The sequence below is a fragment of the Antechinus flavipes genome, chromosome 4 (genome assembly GCF_016432865.1).
Source record: "Antechinus flavipes isolate AdamAnt ecotype Samford, QLD, Australia chromosome 4, AdamAnt_v2, whole genome shotgun sequence".
Classification (NCBI taxonomy): Eukaryota; Metazoa; Chordata; class Mammalia; order Dasyuromorphia; family Dasyuridae; genus Antechinus; species Antechinus flavipes.
Genome location: NC_067401.1, coordinates 304,927,602 through 304,945,366, shown reverse-complemented (window position 1 = coordinate 304,945,366; position 17,765 = coordinate 304,927,602). Strand labels below are relative to the sequence as shown.

Below are 17,765 nucleotides of genomic sequence, written 5' to 3'. Positions count from 1 at the left end.
TCATATCCTCCTTATCCAGAGGGATAGAATAGAAACAATCCTTAATATCTAGGACCCAAAGAGGCCACTCTCTAGGCAATTGAGTAGGAGATGGAAGTCCAGGCTGAAGAGTTCCCATAGTTTCCATCTGTTCATTTACTTTTCTTAAATCAGTGAGCATCCTCCATTTTCCTGATTTCTTTTTTACAACGAACACTGGGGAATTCCAAGGACTTAGAGAAGGTTGTAAATGTCCTTGTTCAAGCTGTTCCTGTACTATATCTAATAAGGCCTGAATTTTATCGCTACTTAAGGGCCACTGTTCTATCCACACTGGTCTATCAGTTTTCCATTGGATAGGAACAGGTGAAAGTGTTGGCAGGCCTTCAACAGCAGCCCTGCTTAAAAAACCGAAGTACTCATTTTTAACCCTAATTGTTGTAAAACATCTCTTCCCCACAGATTGATGGGGAGTTTTTCAACTATAAAAGGAGTAAAAACTCCTGTTTTGCCTTCAAAAGTCCATCTCATAGGGGCAGCACTAACTTCAGCTGCTATTGATCCTCCTACTCCAGACATATAGGTGTCTGCTTTAATCTTTGGCCAGTGACTGGGCCAATTGGCACCTCTAATAACTGTACGATCTGCACCTGTGTCTACCAATCCTTCCAATGGTAGGCCATTTATATAGATCGTGAGCATAGGTCGGTCAGCCGTTACAGCTGCTGTCCAGTAAATTCCTGGATTTTGTGGTCTGGAGTCAGAACCTGGGTGACTATCACCAGGTTGCTTATTAGGATTCTGTATGAGTAAACCTGATGCTACTACGTCTCCTGGGTGATAAGTCACACATTGTCTACCTGTATTAGTGACTGGGATATTATCTACACATTCCCCAGTTTCCCACATCAGTGTGTGGATGGACACTGTTTTGTACATACAAAAAGGAGGTGAAATGGTCAAGCCTACTGTGCCTGGAGGTAAGGGATCCATAGGCTGGAGAGGAACAGATTTCACCTTTCCAGGGGGTATCTCAGTTGTCCCAGCTGCATACAGCTCTATTCTCCCCAATTGTAATTCCCTTCTGCCATCAGGTTGCTTCCTGGCTGGTTGACTGTGTAATCCCCTTCTCCCATCATATGGCTTTCTGGCTGATTGGTCATGTCTGGATACTGGACTTCTAGGCCCTCCCTGGGTGCACCATTGGCTGCCATCATGCCCCAAGTGTTTTTTGCCTTGGGCCCTGGGGCTGGGCCCCTCATCCCGTTTCCCTGAATCTGTCTGCATTCTGAGGCCCAATGGAAGCCTCTGTTGCATTTTGGACATGGGGTTTGGGGTCTTGTTCTCCCACCTTGTTTTCCCATTCTATCTCTATACCAACATTGAGCTTTCAGATGCCCTACTTTTCCACACTGAAAGCATCTACGAGTCTCTCTGGAAGTCCCTTGCCAAGAGGGATTCTGTCTTCCCATGTTTGAATTTTGGGAAGTCTGCACCATAGCCTGGGTATAAAAGGCACCTGTGTCCACTGTGGCACAGCGTCTTATGATCTCCTCTAAAGGAGCATCCCTGCGCAGTCCTAGTATAATTCTTCTGCAAACCTCATTAGCATTTTCCTTAGCAAGTTGCCTTATCAAAACGTCTGTTATTGGATTTTCTCCATTTGTTCTCGTGATAGCTGTCTGCAAACGTCCCACAAAGTCAGCAAAGGGTTCATTTGGCCCTTGTGTTATTTTTGTGAAGGCCCCCCTCTTGTCGTCTTTACTGTGGAGGGAAGCCCACGCTTTGATAGCATTAACAGCAATTTGCTCATATGCTGCTACAGAATAATTAATTTGTGCTGCGACATTTGCATAAGGACCTGTACCTGTAAGTAGGTCATAGGTGATTGCAGCATGAACTCCACTTTGACTATTTTGTTGGGCTTGTATCCTACAGAGCTCACTATATTCAGAAAGCCACAAGTAGTTTTGTCCAGGTTCTAGGCATATCTTTGCTATAGATTTCCAGTCATCAGGGGTCAAGATTTCAAAAGACAAATTTTGTAATAGCATCTTAACATAAGCTGATGTAGCCCCATAAAGAGTGCAAGCTTTTTTCAGGTCTTTGAGGATATCTATATCAAAAGGAGAGTATCTTCTACTTTCTTGACCTGAAGAATCAAACTGCTGAATAACTGGAAAAATGTGGTGTTGGATTTCCAATACATTTCTCCCTTCTTCTTTGGCCTTAATTAGTGCCTTTTGCAATCTACTCAAAGGAGCAGCTGGACGCTGTGGGGGAGGGGCTGGATGCTGGGGGGGAGGTGCTGGTGCTGGTGCTGTCACTGCCCCCCCCACTACCCCTCCTCCCTCCATCCCAGAGGGTGGAGTTGATGGAGGAGAGTCAATTACCTGCTCCTCAGGTGGGGCTAAAGCTGCCTCAGATTCACCCCGCCCTTGAGCCTCACTTAAGTCTTCATGCCCTGTGGGGATAAGGCCATTAATCTGTTCTTTGTCTTCCTCCTTTACCTCAGGCTTCCGCATTTGGCCATTCTTAGAGTTTTTTCCTTTTCTCCTAAAACTAGTACGGTATTTTAAGGCCATCTGTATCGTATTGTATAAATAGAATGCCTCGAAGGGAACTGACTGAGGGTTGTCAATGTTATAATCAGAGATCTGTTGACCAACCAATGCCCAGTTACCCAGAGAGATTTGCTCTTCCTCTAAGAACCCAGGGGAGGTAAGTTTTAATGTACTCAAAAGTTTAGCTGCGTGTTCCCAAGATACAACTAGCCCTTCCTCTTCTATCAGGTCACGCAAGCTTTTTATAACACCACTCCTGGGTGGGGCAGGGGTTGGGGGGTTTGGGGTGGGGGATGGAGAATCTTTACCTAGGATCTGTCCCATTTCAGCCAAAAAGTTACTGCTTTAGTCTTTAAGAAAATAAGTTCCCTGTTTGTCTTATACTCACCTAAGTTCCTGGTCACTGGAGACTTCTTCAGTGAAAGTAGGGTCCTTGGTTCCCACGCTTGGGTGCCAAATGTAATGACCGCGTATTTAAAGTCAGCCGGAGTCAGGAATTCAGGTTAAGGGGAAAATCTTCAATATTTATTGAAGCGAAGAGGTGAATAAAGATTGCTATAGCAAATATAGGCAAGAAAGATTGCGATAGCAAATATAGGCAGTTGCGACAGGAAGCCAGCTAAGAGAGAGCGAAGCGAGCCGAGGCAACCATGGAGGCAACTGTGTCGGCAACTGTGGCAATGGCCATCCCAAAGGTCTCTCCTCCCCTTCCTTCTCCACTCCCCTGCCTCCACCCACCAAAATCGTCATTTCCTATACAACACATCAGGACTTGCACAAAGAGTGGGTGGGGGCCATTCTCTCTCCAAGCTTATCTATTAATAGAGTATGGTCCAATTACTATTTAGCCTCATGTGCTTGGGACCTCAGTGCATCAACTCAAGCCTCAGCCCATTACAGATATGAACTAGGCTGAAAGATCTATAAAATCATACATATCCTTTGATCTAAAATACCACTATTAGACATAAAAATCCAAGATTTTTTTAAAAGAAAAAGGACTTATATGTACAAAAATATTTATAGCAGCTTTCTTCTCAGGGCAAAAATTAAAAATCAAGGTCATCCCCATCAATTGGGGAATGTCTGAATAAGTTGTTCCATGTGATTATGGTAGAATATTATTGTTCTGTGGAAAATGATGAACAGAAAAACGTGGGAAGTCCTTCTTGAACTCAAGCAAAGTAAAATGTACTGTGTACAAAGTTATAGCAATGTTCTGGGATGATCAGCTTAACTGACTTTGCTATTCTTAACATGCAATGGTCCACGACTACCCTGAAGGCCTTAAGATGAAAAATCCTATCCACACCCAGAGAAAAAACTGACTGTGTCTGAATACAGACTGAAGCATACTTCCTTTTTTTCCTTTATTTGACATGAGTAGTTTTTTTTTTTAAAGTTGAGGAGATCTATGTATTCTTTTGCTATATGACTTCACATGTGCTTTATTAAGGGGGTGGGAGATTGAGATAGGGAGAGAATCTAGAATTCAGAGTTTTAAAAAAATGAAAGTAAAAATTTGTTTAAATATAGCTGGGGGAAAAAATAAAAATATTGAATAAAAAAATAAAGGGAAGCCTAATGTGAATAGGTTCTGTTAATACATCAGGCAGTAGTAATGGTCTACTGTTCATGATTCTCTTCTTTGGGAAGACTATTGAAAGCAGAATCAAAAGAAGGATATACATATCTATCACAACCAGATAAATAAAGACAACCAAACTATGGTATATTGAAACAATTAATATATGTAACATATTGTCAAGATCAAAGAACACATTTTTCCTGTTTGTTGATTAATCAGATTGTTTTGGGACTTTGATGTTGTCCTTTGAAAAGGGGTTGGAGTATTTGTTATATATGAAGAAAGTATATGTTATGCTAAGACAACATGTATAAAAAGTGTATTTTTAAGAAAATTGGAAAAAGAACTATATCAATCAGGTCAGGGTAAAAATATCTTCTTTCATGGTAGCAGATGGCAGATTTTGATCAAGACATTGGCATCCTCAATAAAATTTGAAAATTAAAAAAAAATTAGAAAGGAATTATTTGGAACAGAATTTGAACTCAAGTCCAAACTCAAATTAAGTCTTTCTAACTCCTAGTCTAGTACTCTATCAATTATCCCACCTATCTGCCTCAAAACTCTTCTTCTATTTTTTGACTTGGCTATCATTCGCTGAAGTTCTTATATTTATAACCTTGAGGAAAATAAAGAAGCAACACAGTATGGTAAATTGATCATCAGATCTTTAGTCAGGAATGACTTGGGCTTAAATCTTGCCCCTAAGACTTACTAATTCTATGATCTTGGGTAAGTCACTTAACTTCTTGGAGGTCATATAAAAATCAAGGTACTTGCAATGTATTCTCACAAGCTTTAACATAAGTATAGTGAAATCCTTAAGATGCTATATGTCTTTATTATTATCCTTGATTCTTCCACCTTCTTCACCTTTCATATATAGTTAGAAAGTCACATCAATTTACTAATTATTTTATTTTATTTTTAATTTATAGAATAAATAAATAATATAATAAAAATGATTTCACATGAAACTGCAAATCTGTTATGTACAACTTGCTATTTCTTTTCTATATATGATAAAGTTATTAAGTAAAAAAAGAATATCTAGTTGGAAATGATGAACAGGTAGTTGACAATGCAAAACATTAGTTTAGGAAAGAGACAGGGGCTAGGATTAGAGAGCAATCAGTCATTACTGGAGAAGGTAATTAAATCTATGGCAGTTGATAAATGTGACTTGCAAGAGTGCAAGAGGTCACAAAGAGAGTTAGCATCAGAAGTGGGTTTTAAGCTTAAACATGCTTGATCTAATGGGTTTTTTTTTTTCATTGTAATGTGGAGTTAGAACATTGTTTTTGATTTGGGAATATAAATGTTCTTTTCAGAGCCTTCTCTTTTAATACAGGCCTGCCTGTAGCTGTTGCTTAGATATTGAATACATTCTGAATGTCATTGGAAGAGGTTGTTATTTGTACCCCGTGTACCTGCATCAGGAATCACCTCTTCAGTCACCTGTAATATCTACACATGCAAAATTACCTCAGCATCCCTCCCCTAACCTGCCATTCCTTACTCATTATATTATTACTGTGGCTAAATATCCCTTAACAGATAAGTTCTGTGTTATCACACAATTTCTCCCCCACCAATCTCTTTTTTCAATTTTAGTGGGATGAGTTTTAGTTTTTAGTTGAGTGAGTTTTACCATGTTTTCTTTTACTTTACAAATTTCAATTAGTCTCATTTGCCTTTAGATTAGGTGTTATTTTACATTAAGTTCCAATTTTGTACAAATTTTATAATGCATGTAATTATAATATTGTAATACATGTATATGATTAATAACTATGCCCTTCCTGATAATATGTGATCAATTGCTTTTTCTTTTTTTTTCTTGATAATGATATGTGATCAAAAATGTTGGTCACTGTAATGAGCACTTAAATTTAGAGCAGGTATTTTGTCAGGCAGTAAGAATTTAAATACAAAATGAAACAAAACAACAACAGCCTCTGACCTTAAGAAATTTTACATTCTACTATAGGAAATAATTCACTATCCTCCACATACACTGCAAAGACATTTATACTCCATCTCCCAACTTGTGATATTTTCACTGATTGTCTTCCATTCCTGGAATATGTTCTGCCACCTCAGCCCCATTCTGACTTTCCTGATTCTATCACTTTCCAGCTAAAATTCTACCTTCTGGGAGTCATGTTGCATAAATAGAAATGCATTTCTGTAGATCTCATATTGACTTAGAAAATCACAAATTGATATGATCTATATTATGTTGTATTTTTGTTTATTTGGTTAAGTATTTCCCAATTACATTTTAATCTACTTCAGATCTCAAAAATCTCTCAGCATTTTTCCCACAGCATGCTGCTCAAAGTCTAAAGATTATTATATGTGTTCTACTGAAACCTTTCCTGGTATCCTCTAATTTTAGTGTTTTTATTGATTATTTTCAATTTGTCTTACATATATCTTGTTTATGCACAGTTGTTTGCATGTAGTCCCCCTAATAGAATATAAACTTCTTGAAGGCAGGGATTATCTTTTGTCTTTCTTTGCATAGAAAATGCTTAATATAGTACCTGACACATAGTAGGCTCTTAATAAATGTTTTCTGACTTTACTCATTGAAGTAATTTGGGGGAGAGAGCATTAATAAGAGGGGAAAATAGGAAACTTCTTATTCAGGTGAGATGGTACTGCTTAGATTTATCTTTTGAATCAACTCAACATATATTTATAAAGTGCATTTTAGGTGCCAGATGCTGAGTTATGTTGTGGAGATAAAAGAAGCCCTCAATAAGCATACATTTTGGGATTCCAAGAAACATGGAAGAGAGAATTGTAGGTTTAGGGGGCAGCCTGTGTAAAGGAAGGAAGAAGACATTAATGTGGTACACCAGGAATATCAAATAGGACAACTTGGCTGTATCCCAGAACATATAAGAAGTAATTGACCAGAAAGAAGTCACATAGAGAAAGGATTTCTCAGGTTTAGTTTCTATCTCAATCAGATAAGGATAATAATTCATTCATTACCACAGGGAAATTGTGAGGAAAATATTTTGTACACACTAAAATGCTATAGAAATATGTACTATTTATTTAGATGTTCAATCTTGGAGCAGGAATACTTTCATTTACCCACTCAAGTGGTCTTAAACAAGATCACTACCACAATGCTGACTTGAAAGAAAGAGATATTTAATTAATAGAAAAGGGTAATTGAGAGCATCATAAGTTCATATGAAATTATCTTGAAGTGATGCCTGTAATCATAGCATCTTAGATAAAAACCTAAATGGCCATTATTCCTTAGCTAAGGAGTAGGAAAAAGAGTGGGTACACTCAGAAGCAATTTCTTTTGACTGTTAAGACACTAACAGTCATAGACTAAAATTGGTTAACTTCATTTATGAAACAAAACATAAGGCTCCAGGGGAACATGAAAAGGGCAATAGACACAATCTAACTTTGACTGATTATCAGAATTGAACGTTATTTCTCATATTCATGAACATCTGAATGACTAAATATTGCTGCTAGAAATTGCCTGATTTGACCTCTAAGCAATTACTTTTTTTAAAAGTAGCATTGTTGTTTGTCTATGAAAGTGACGTTATTGCTTTACTGTTTTGTGTAGAAGTTTTTTGTATTTTTCTTTTTCAGTAACAGTGATGGCTTTAACCATGCATAGCATCTTTGGACTTCCCTTTTGAACAATAACACTCAGTTCTGAAAGAACCAGCATTAGTTAGGAATTCAGGAAAGCAATTTTCTGCAAACTTGGGCTCAATTGCATACTGTTTTAAACAACTTTAGTAGTCAGTGCAGTGATTGAGTATTTTGTTTGCAAAGAAAAGACAATATTCATGCACAAAGCTTGTCCCTAGAGAATGAGAGAAAGTTAGCTGGCACTGCCTAAGATATTGGAGCCATGAAAAAATATATGCCAATCCTCCACTATACATGTCATTTGAAATGAAATCACAAAAAACTGACATGGTTTACAAATAAATGCATTTGGTTATTTTTGTGGTGGTAGACAATATATTGGATAGGGAGCTAGGTACTTGGGCTAGATCTTTGAGCTATTTGCCCACTGCCACAAAAGTAACCAAGTACATTTATTTGTAAACAATGTCAGTCTTGTGATGATTTTAAATAGTTACACAAAAAAGCAAATTGATATGCTTAACTTTGTTTCATAATGCTTGCTAAGAAAAAGTAAACATGTCATTTTGTATAATTATTTCTGTGTGTGTTTGTGTAAATACTTTAAATTAATAATTTTAGATAAATTCTAATGAAAATGGTGTTATGGAACCATAACTGTCACCATCCCCCCCAAATCTCGTTATTTTTTTTTGTCTATTGTGAAAGCTTCTGTGGTAATTACCCAAATCCCAACAGAGCTACTGTAGCAAGATAGGCCATCTGTCCGAGAGATGAAATATAAAAGCTTCCAAAATCTTAAACCTACTAAAGGCTAATTTGATGACATGGAACTTTCTCTCTATCTCTGTCTCTCTGTCTCTGCCTTTGTCTCTCTCTATCTCTGTCTTTTGTGTCTATCTCTCTATCTCGGTTTCTGTCTCTCTGCAGACCTCTGTTTCTGTCTGTGTCATTTTCATTGTCTTTCTATGTCTCTGTCTCTGTCTCTCACTTTTGCACTTATTCTCACCCCTCCGTCCCTGCCTGTCATAAGTGGATAAAACATTTTTCTGATTTCATCAGAATGGTTATTCCTTGAACTAATTGCTTGTGCAGAGCACAAATCTTCCACAATTTTCTGAAATGTAAATCTGGCAACATTTCTGTTTGTGTGTTTAAATATGCTTTGAAAAACTGGTTAAAAGCAATTTTCTTTTTCCTTTAAAACAAAACAAAACAAAAAACACACCCTGATATTCCAGTAGCAGATGAGAGTTCTCTTGCAGCAACCCCTTCAAGTACGTATAAGGGATTAAGGGCAATAATGACCCCTGTGATCTGGAAAATCCATGCACAAAATTTTTGCCCTCCCTTCACACCAGAAAAGTCTGAAGTATTGTTGTATCAAAAGAAACATTATGTTGATATTATGTAATATTGTACATATATTTTGTGCATTTCTAAGTTTCTGAACTTTTTCTGTGTCATCTGCTCGCCTTCCCATGTTGTTTGTGGTTTTCACAAAACTCCCCAAAAATTCTCACTTAACTTTTTTTATGCCAATCAATGATATATCAAAATCATTACAGGAAAAATTACCATGTAAAAGAGATAACTGTAGTGCAAATGTTGTTATTCTTCATTAAAAACAATTTCCTATCATTGGTATAAGAAAGTTCTAGTGATAAAACTCCTTCTACCAATGCTAATCATTGGTATGTAGTATACAGTTTTTAGTTTTAGGGAGTTTTTTGGTATGAAAGAGGTAGAACTTGAATCATCTAGCTCTTCCAGACTTGATGGACACTTTTCTATCCATTATATCACATTGCTTCTCTCAGATAGGTTAAAGGGATTTAATCAAGGTCACACAACTATTAAGAGCTGGCTTCAGAATAATGCTATTTTTGAATCCTAGAGATCTTTTCATGTTCTAACATTGTCTCTCTGCCTAGTGATTTCGGCCAATAGTTTAAAAAGATTCTAATCTGTTATTTATTCTAGTTTAAACTAATGGGAAACCCAGGGTTCATTTTTATCATTAGGCTAATTCAATCATTGGACATATCAATATATACAAAGTCATGATGGGGGTGCTTTCAATATAATCTATATCTATCTTTCTATCTGCTTCCTGTAATTATTGGTTCAATGTGATTGCAAATACTGATTAAGAAATTTGACTCAATAATGCTGAGCCATCCTCCCTATTAGGTAGTTGTTACAGCTCATTTCACAAATTCTTAATTTAATATGTAAAAATTGTGTCTTACTAAATCTAAATTAGATTTCGATTAAGTGTTCTTAATTTGTAGTGAGAGTAATTGAAATAAAATGTAATTATAATTTGTGATTGGTTATAGCATTCTAACATGGTGAAAGCTTACCAAGATTTTTCCCCAGTGGCATTTTCTTTATGGAACTACTAAAATGTCTCAGACTTTAAGATGGTATAAATAAAAGAAACAGCAATATGAGTAATAAAAATGTTTCCCTTTCGTCTGTCTGCATCATGTCATATTGGAAATTCAGGAAATACTGTATAGCTCAGGAATCAACTTATGTCTGAAGTTGTTTTCTTCCCCACTCATTATTTAAACTTTTTTTCCTAAAGTGCAAATTATGTTTCTCCCCCCAGAAATTCACAAAGAGAAGGCTGAAAAACAGGAAAAACCTGAAAAGAAAATAGCACCTAAAGGTAATTGTTTTTATTTGTTTTTCATTATTCGTTTTCAGAATATGTTCTTTTTATATAAGCTTCTTTGAAAAGAATGAAATATATATTTGCTTTAATGAATCATATAGGAGAGACAAAATAAAGACTAATTTGACTTTCTTCAAAATGATTAAATTATTTAATCCCCAACATTAAGCATTTAGCTTGTGAAGTTCTGGTAATACGAAGGGAAAAAATGAAGAAGACTATGACTTCAAAAAGTTTTATTCTCCTAGATGGAAATAAAATACATACAGATTGACCATAGAAATCATATATAAAGCAAATATTTTCTTTATGGGGAGCTTTAATAATATGTATGTTGGTAGAAAAGTAGCCTTGTGTAGGAGATAGCGCTTGAGTTGAGAACTAAGAATTCAAAGAATAAGTGGAAAAGTAAGAAAATTCCAGGGATGAGGAACACATATACAAAATAATAGAGGCAGGAGATAGATAGAAAGTTAGTTTGGCTACAAAATGCAGGGCAGGATGAAGCATAATATGAAATTAATTTACAAAGATGGGTTGCCAAGACATGGGGCTCATACCTGTAATTCTGTCTATTGCGGGGACCTCAAAGATTGTGGATTTCTTGAGCTCAAGAAGTCTTAACTTCAGCAGGCTAAAGCTAAATGAATTACTGCATTAAATCTGAAACCACTATGATAAACCTGAAGGAGTGATGTTACCATGATGCTTAGAGAAAAGTGAACAGGTCCAGGATGGAAACAGGGCAATCAACATTCCTGTGCTAATCAGTGGACTGGGCTCATGAATGGGACTCTGTGAAAGATAGTGGATAGAGGGAAAAGAGGGCATAGGAGACAGGGAGTTGGAAGAAAATGAGATAGAGAATGAGAGAAAACATGATAAAGAGAGAGAAAATACCAAAAAAAAAATATAAGAGGTTAAGGAAGAAGGGTGAGAAGACAAAAAAAGAAAATAGTGTGCTTTATCTTATAGGCATTATGGAGTCATTTTGAGTATGGAAGAAACATGGAAGTTATATCACTATCAATCAAGAAAAAATATAATAATTTCAAAATATGTGAAAATCTGGTGATTATGAGCTTCTTTGTGCAGTTTTATATTTGTTGAGAACATATCATTATGAAGTCACTGGATAATAAATATAGTGCTGAAAGTTGCCATGAATTGATAGCAGTCCTGAGAAATGATGGGACTTCCCAACACTTTTTTAGCTTTAGTTTCTAGATTCCCACTTGTGGACTTTCTTTTCCTTTTTTCTTTGCTGTCACTATGCAGCTGGAATGTACCACAGATCATTTTAGTCCTTTATTTCCCATGTCAGGAAATACTTTTGAAAATATTTGGAGGAAAATAAAAAAGATAATATAATCCAATACAGACTTGCCATGTCTCATGATATTTCTTTTGTGTGTACATGCAGTATGGAAGTTCAAAGGTTATAATATAATAATTCAACATCCCTTCAATAGAACATCATTTAAAAATCATTTCAGCAAACCATCTTTGCCTTCTTAACAGCTTCCCTCATCTATGGTAACTTTCTTGGCCATGATTATTTAAGCAAACCTAACTTGTGATGTAGGAATATTTAATAGGTATAACATTTGTGTAATATGAGCAGAAACTAAGAGAAATTACAAGTGTTAATAAGTCTTTTGGTGTATATTTCAACACATTATGTGGAATAATTAGTATTGTATAATAGAATTGTGTTATGCAAAATTAATTGTAATTACTGCCGAATCTAAATAATACAAAACTAGTTACTGATTAACCTTGAGCTATGTTAATATTTGAATCGTGATGGTGCTTCACTTTTGCTAAATCATCTTTCTCTGAAAAGCTCAAAACACTTTATTGATATGGCCTCTTTAAGTTTAACAGTACTCCATATGTTCAAGATTGTTCAGCCAATGCGCATATAAAACTGGACACTAACACTTACTCATCTGGAACTTATTTTTATTTCTACCTAATATCTATTTCTCCCTTTTCTTCCCTCCCTCCTCTCTCTCTCTCTCTCTCTCTCTCTCTCTCTCTCTCTCTCTCTCTCTCTCTCTCTCTCCCTCCCCTCCTCTCCTTTCTCTTTGTTTTTGCTTCTTTATTCAGGGAAATTTGACATAGTTCATAAGTTATGCTTGCCAATGAGAACAAAATTTTAATCTCCTTGTTTGCAGGTTTCTGTTTAGATATATGATTAAGGAGATTGGGATTTTGGATTCTTTTTTTATTTATCCTTCTCTAGTTTTTTGCTGCTCTGTTAATGGTGTTGCTCCTGGGTTGTATGTAGCTATGCAGATGGCACCATTTGTTTTTTGGACCTGACTTTATTTGGAGCATGCTGTCAAAGGCTTCGAGCAGGGTACTGTAGAGTGGGTTTATTAAACTGTCAAAAGAGCTAGTGAGCATTGAATAATTAAAGCAGAGAATTTGGCTGCAAGTCCCCAATTTCTAAGAGCCTATCCTAAAGTCAAGGAGTTGACTAGTCTTTTCTAATAGGTTTTCTGAATAGCTCAGATATATTTGGGATGCTGAATATTTCTCAATAATGAGGGAATGTAGTTTAAAAGTTACAGAACAGGACTGTGGATTAGATCAGTGGATTTTAGTGGTTACTCTACATGTTTGTTTCTAATATGATTGAAGTTGGGATTGTACATAATTTGTAAGGTTTCTCACTTATGAAGAGGAGTGGAGTAGAATTTCCCTATTTTTGTACAAATAAATATGTGTATACACACAAACATATGTGTATACATATATACACATGTATTATGTTTATATGTGATGGTGCATTAATTTCTCTTTGTGAGGCTATATTTTAAAATACTTTAATTCCCTCACAAAATATACATTGAACAAGGTTATAATAGTAGCTAGTGCTATATAAAAGAGTATTATGGATTAGTCGTTCATCAAAAAGTTATGAAATAAATCTGACTTTGAAAGATATAAATACTTTTTTGAAGGAGGAACTTCTAATGTTAGAGAAATTTTGTGGGAGAAAATTATGATTTGGGGAAAATCAGATCGTTTTGTTATTATTGTCTTAATTTTGATTTCCTTTTCATGATGCATTTCATAAGATATGATGGTTTTCAAACTTTAAAGGACCTTAGGAATTATTTAGTTTACCCACTTCCTGATTTTTTTAAAGGATATCAAAAATTAGTACAAGAAATTAAGTAATTTGTTTAAGGTCTCAACATAAATAGCAGAACTGGAATAATTGTACTTTTGTAGTTGATCTGCAAGTATAAATAACCAAGGACCACAGTTATTATGAAAACAAAACTATAGAAAAATAGAGATATAAAAAATAGGAAAATAAAATATTTTCAGTTCACAAAGCCCTTTTGTGTAATAACAAGAGCAATAGGGGTTACAATGAAACTCAGGATTTAAAATTTATGTATTATCATTCCAACTTTTTGAATAGTCAATGCATTTTGCTTCTTTTTTGAGAAAAAAGAAATATGCTTGTATTATTCCTTATATTGGAGAATTTTTCCTTTTATTCATTTTGTTATTATAGTGACATTATAAAGAGTAAATATGAATTTAATATTTCAGCAATAAATTGCTGATTACAAAGGAGTTTACCTATATGTGTAGCACATACACAAATTTCCCAGTTTTCTGTGCAAAGAAATGAAAATAGGAAATATGTCTTATTACCATGTTCTATCTTGGAGGATTTTTAAAATAAATATCAAAATGTAAAAGTATTTATTGCTTATTCCTTCTTAAATCAGTAAAAACATAAGAGGTCTGAGCTTCATATATGTCTGAGCTAATACACTGCAGTATTTTCCCCACATATGCATTTTTAGCCAATCAAAAAACTAACTTTCAGTGTCCTATTATATTACTACCTTTCATCACAATCACTAGGAAATATTGTATTTATTAATTTTATCACCAAAAATGTTTTTTTCTTCCTGTTACTGTTAGCGTGATAAAAGTTATTTGACAGATTGTATTAGGTGATTTTCTGAAAATGGGCCCCTATTTGACCAAATTTGTCTCAATAATTCATCTTTTACTTTATTGTCTTTTTGTACTAGGGAAAAATTCTGAAGGAATTTATTTTAAAATGTATTCTAGTTTAATGGTAGATAGATAGATATAGATATAGATAGCTCTAGAATCTCTTTTCTATGAGCTCTCCCTCCACAAATATATATATATGTGTGTGTGTGTGTGTGTGTGTGTGTGTGTGTATTGACAAAATTTACATTCTTGAAACTTTTGAATTTTTGAGTGTCTTTTTGTTCTTATTTTACTATGAAACAGCTTTCTTCAACTTTCCAAGACTTCCTATTTCCTTACCACTCTGCTCTATTAAAAACATCTTCCTCAAAATCATTTTGGTAGCTTCATGGTCCAGACCTTTCATATTAGTTCAGTTTGGGAATCAGGAATCAGATGTAGTACATATCTGAAGTATATTATTGGTCTCAAAAATTAATATTTTTGTTGCTAATCCACCAAAAAATATGGCTAAAACCTAAAACTCTGGCAGACATACCCTCAAGGATGACATGGAGATGTGTTTACTCATGCATGCATTATAAAACTTTTTGGTATTTTTTTTTCTTCCCCATACTCTTATCATAGGTTTTTTAAAATTTTTCTTTCGTTCTTTATTTAAAAAATTTTTTTTTTCATTTTGTGACTCCTAAAAAGACTATAAAAATCAAAATAGTTAAGAGCACTCTATGTAGAACTGTATTATCACCTATTTTATAGTAATTGTTTAAATATGAAAGAAAATCAGACTCCTCCTTGTTTACATATGGTATGAAATGGAGAGTATTCAGTGAGTTAATTAATTTTATTGACTCTTCTAAGCTACAAATCAATTTTTGGCTATGCACCTGTTACTTGTATTATAGTCTACAACCATAGTTCTCCTTACCTCTGCAATGAAAGGACAAAGAAAAAGTGGGGTCAATTTGGTCAATGTAAAATTATTCAACTTTCAGTTTTTTATATTTATTTTTATATTATCTTCACTGTATATATTTTCTCTATACATAAGTTCCTGTACTTCTTATACATAAGTTCATATGCATCTTCTCATGCTTCTCTTAATTCTTTGTGTTCATTGTGTTGTTGTTGTTGTTGTTGTTGTTGTTATTGTTGTTGTTTGCTGAGGCAATTGAGGTTAAGTGACTTGCCCAGGGTCACACAGGTAGGAAATATTAATTGTCTCAGGTCCTCCTGACTTCAGGGCTGGTGCTCTATCCACTGTGCCATCTAGGTGCCCCTGTGTTCATTTTTTCTTAAGGCATCAATTATATTGATGTTTCAATTTATATAAGCATTCTCAATTAATATCCATTGGCTGGATTTCTAGCTGCTCCCCCCAAAAGGTATTTTTTTGGATATGTTGGATTATAAATGCTTTTTATTTAAACTTCTTGGGGATTATGTATAGTTGTAGGATTTGGGGATCAAATGATAAGACATTATAATGAATTGCCAAAATATAATTTAAAATCACTTACCCTGATTGTTGGCCAATTCACAGTCATCATGAAGCCTCTCTAACATCAATTCTTTCCATATTTGGTCATCATTCTCAATTTGTTAGGTATGAGCTGAGATCATTATATTGTTTTAGTTTTATTTTACACTTTTTTGATTATTAATGATTTGGAGGAGCCTTTATTTGCTGGTCCATATATTGTGTTAATGTCTTATGTATCTTAAGTATCAGACACTTGGTAGAGATATTTCATGTAACATTTTTTCTCCAATAATTTGCCTTCAAATCCTAACTTCATTTATTTTGCTCATTTTAAAATCTGTTAAATGTAATTAATCAAAATTTTGCATCTTATTTTTGTGACCACTTCTCTTCTTTATCTTTAGCTAAAGATTCTCATCTACCCCTGCATAAATTGTTAATTATTGGATCAGTCAACAAATTATTTTTATCAAGGTCTCTTCTATAATATTGATTTATGAATGCAAACTCCCTTTCTGAAAGTTGCTTTTTTTACACAGTCACCAAAGTGAAATTTTATATTCTGTGTATCTTTTGAAAATAAAATGTGGTCCATTGCAAGCCATTATTTTTGAAAGCCTTTTCACATTTTTATTAATGACACATTTAGGGAATTCCTCAACATCTCAAAATTTTGTCAGTTCCATCATAGATTTCATTTGCATATGCTTGATACAGGTCCTCCTATACTGTCTTTGTTTTCTTTGGGTCCATTTCTCCTTTGTCATACTGTAAATCAGAGACAATGATGTCATTGTCCAAATGCATTGATAATGGAGCATATTGCTGTTGAAATCTTTCTAGATTCTTTATACTTAGCATCTTTTTTCATTTTTTTCTTCTAATTCCATCTTTAGATTAAATGATTTGGTGTAATTTTGTATAACCAAACTTTTGGCAAGCTCAGTTTACAAACAGTCTACAAACCACTTCCCAAAGTAATATTTATATTCATAAATGTTCTAAAATTTGGTAATGATTAATGTTCACTGCTATTTTTCTAAAACTTAACTTATGTCAGAAGCAGAAGAGGGGCTGTACAATACTAAAAGCTACTCAGGACTATGTTTTTTTTTTGTTTGTTGTTGATTGCAATTACAAAAAAAGAAAATTAATAATCTATTAACAATTCCACTGGGTATGAATTTCCTCGCCATAACTAGTTGTTGCACTACAAATTCTGTCACCAATATTCCTCTTCAGGGCTTTTTAGGAAGTAGAATCTTCCTGAACTTGTTTTCTTCTCATACAATCTGGGCACAAGTGTTACTCTACAAGGAAACATCACATTAGTATTTATTTTATAGAGTCAGAATATAAGAAACTGAAGTAAGAAAAAAATTTTATTTTGGAGGCCAAATTGTTTATTTCAAAGACCTAACAGTATATTTGCCAAATATCTACTTAGTAGTAAATGTAGCTAAATTACTAAAAAAAGTTACATTTTATAGATGATATAGTTTACCTCCTAGGGATGTCTACTTTGGAATGATAACCTCTTAGTTATTAATTTGAGTTGAGCCAGTGATGTGACATAAAACAGAAAGTCACTGGTGAATGTGGAAAGAACACCAGACTGAGAGTTAGAAGATCTTAATTCTAATTTACAGTTTGTCCAATGTTTGATACGTCAGTTAATTTTCCTGGATGTCTGTTATGTCATCTATGAGAGATGGGAAACATGGACTAGATGATTTCTAAGACCTCAATTCTATTTATAACATTCAAAATTCTGAATCTGCTTGGTAGGTATGGTAGGACAGCAGCCTCCTGAAACATCTCTCCTTATCC

The 17,765-nt window shown here is 34.5% G+C and overlaps 1 protein-coding gene across 24 annotated transcripts in view; it reads left to right on the top strand.

The window, feature by feature from the left end:
- Positions 1-17,765, top strand: part of TRDN (triadin) — a 517,197-nt gene that overhangs the window by 116,987 nt on the left and 382,445 nt on the right. For all 24 annotated transcript variants that reach the window (XM_051997667.1, XM_051997655.1, XM_051997656.1 and 21 more), the window contains exon 5: positions 10,391-10,450. In XM_051997667.1, coding sequence (XP_051853627.1) covers positions 10,391-10,450 — 60 coding nt within the window. The remainder of the gene's footprint in view (positions 1-10,390; positions 10,451-17,765) is intronic.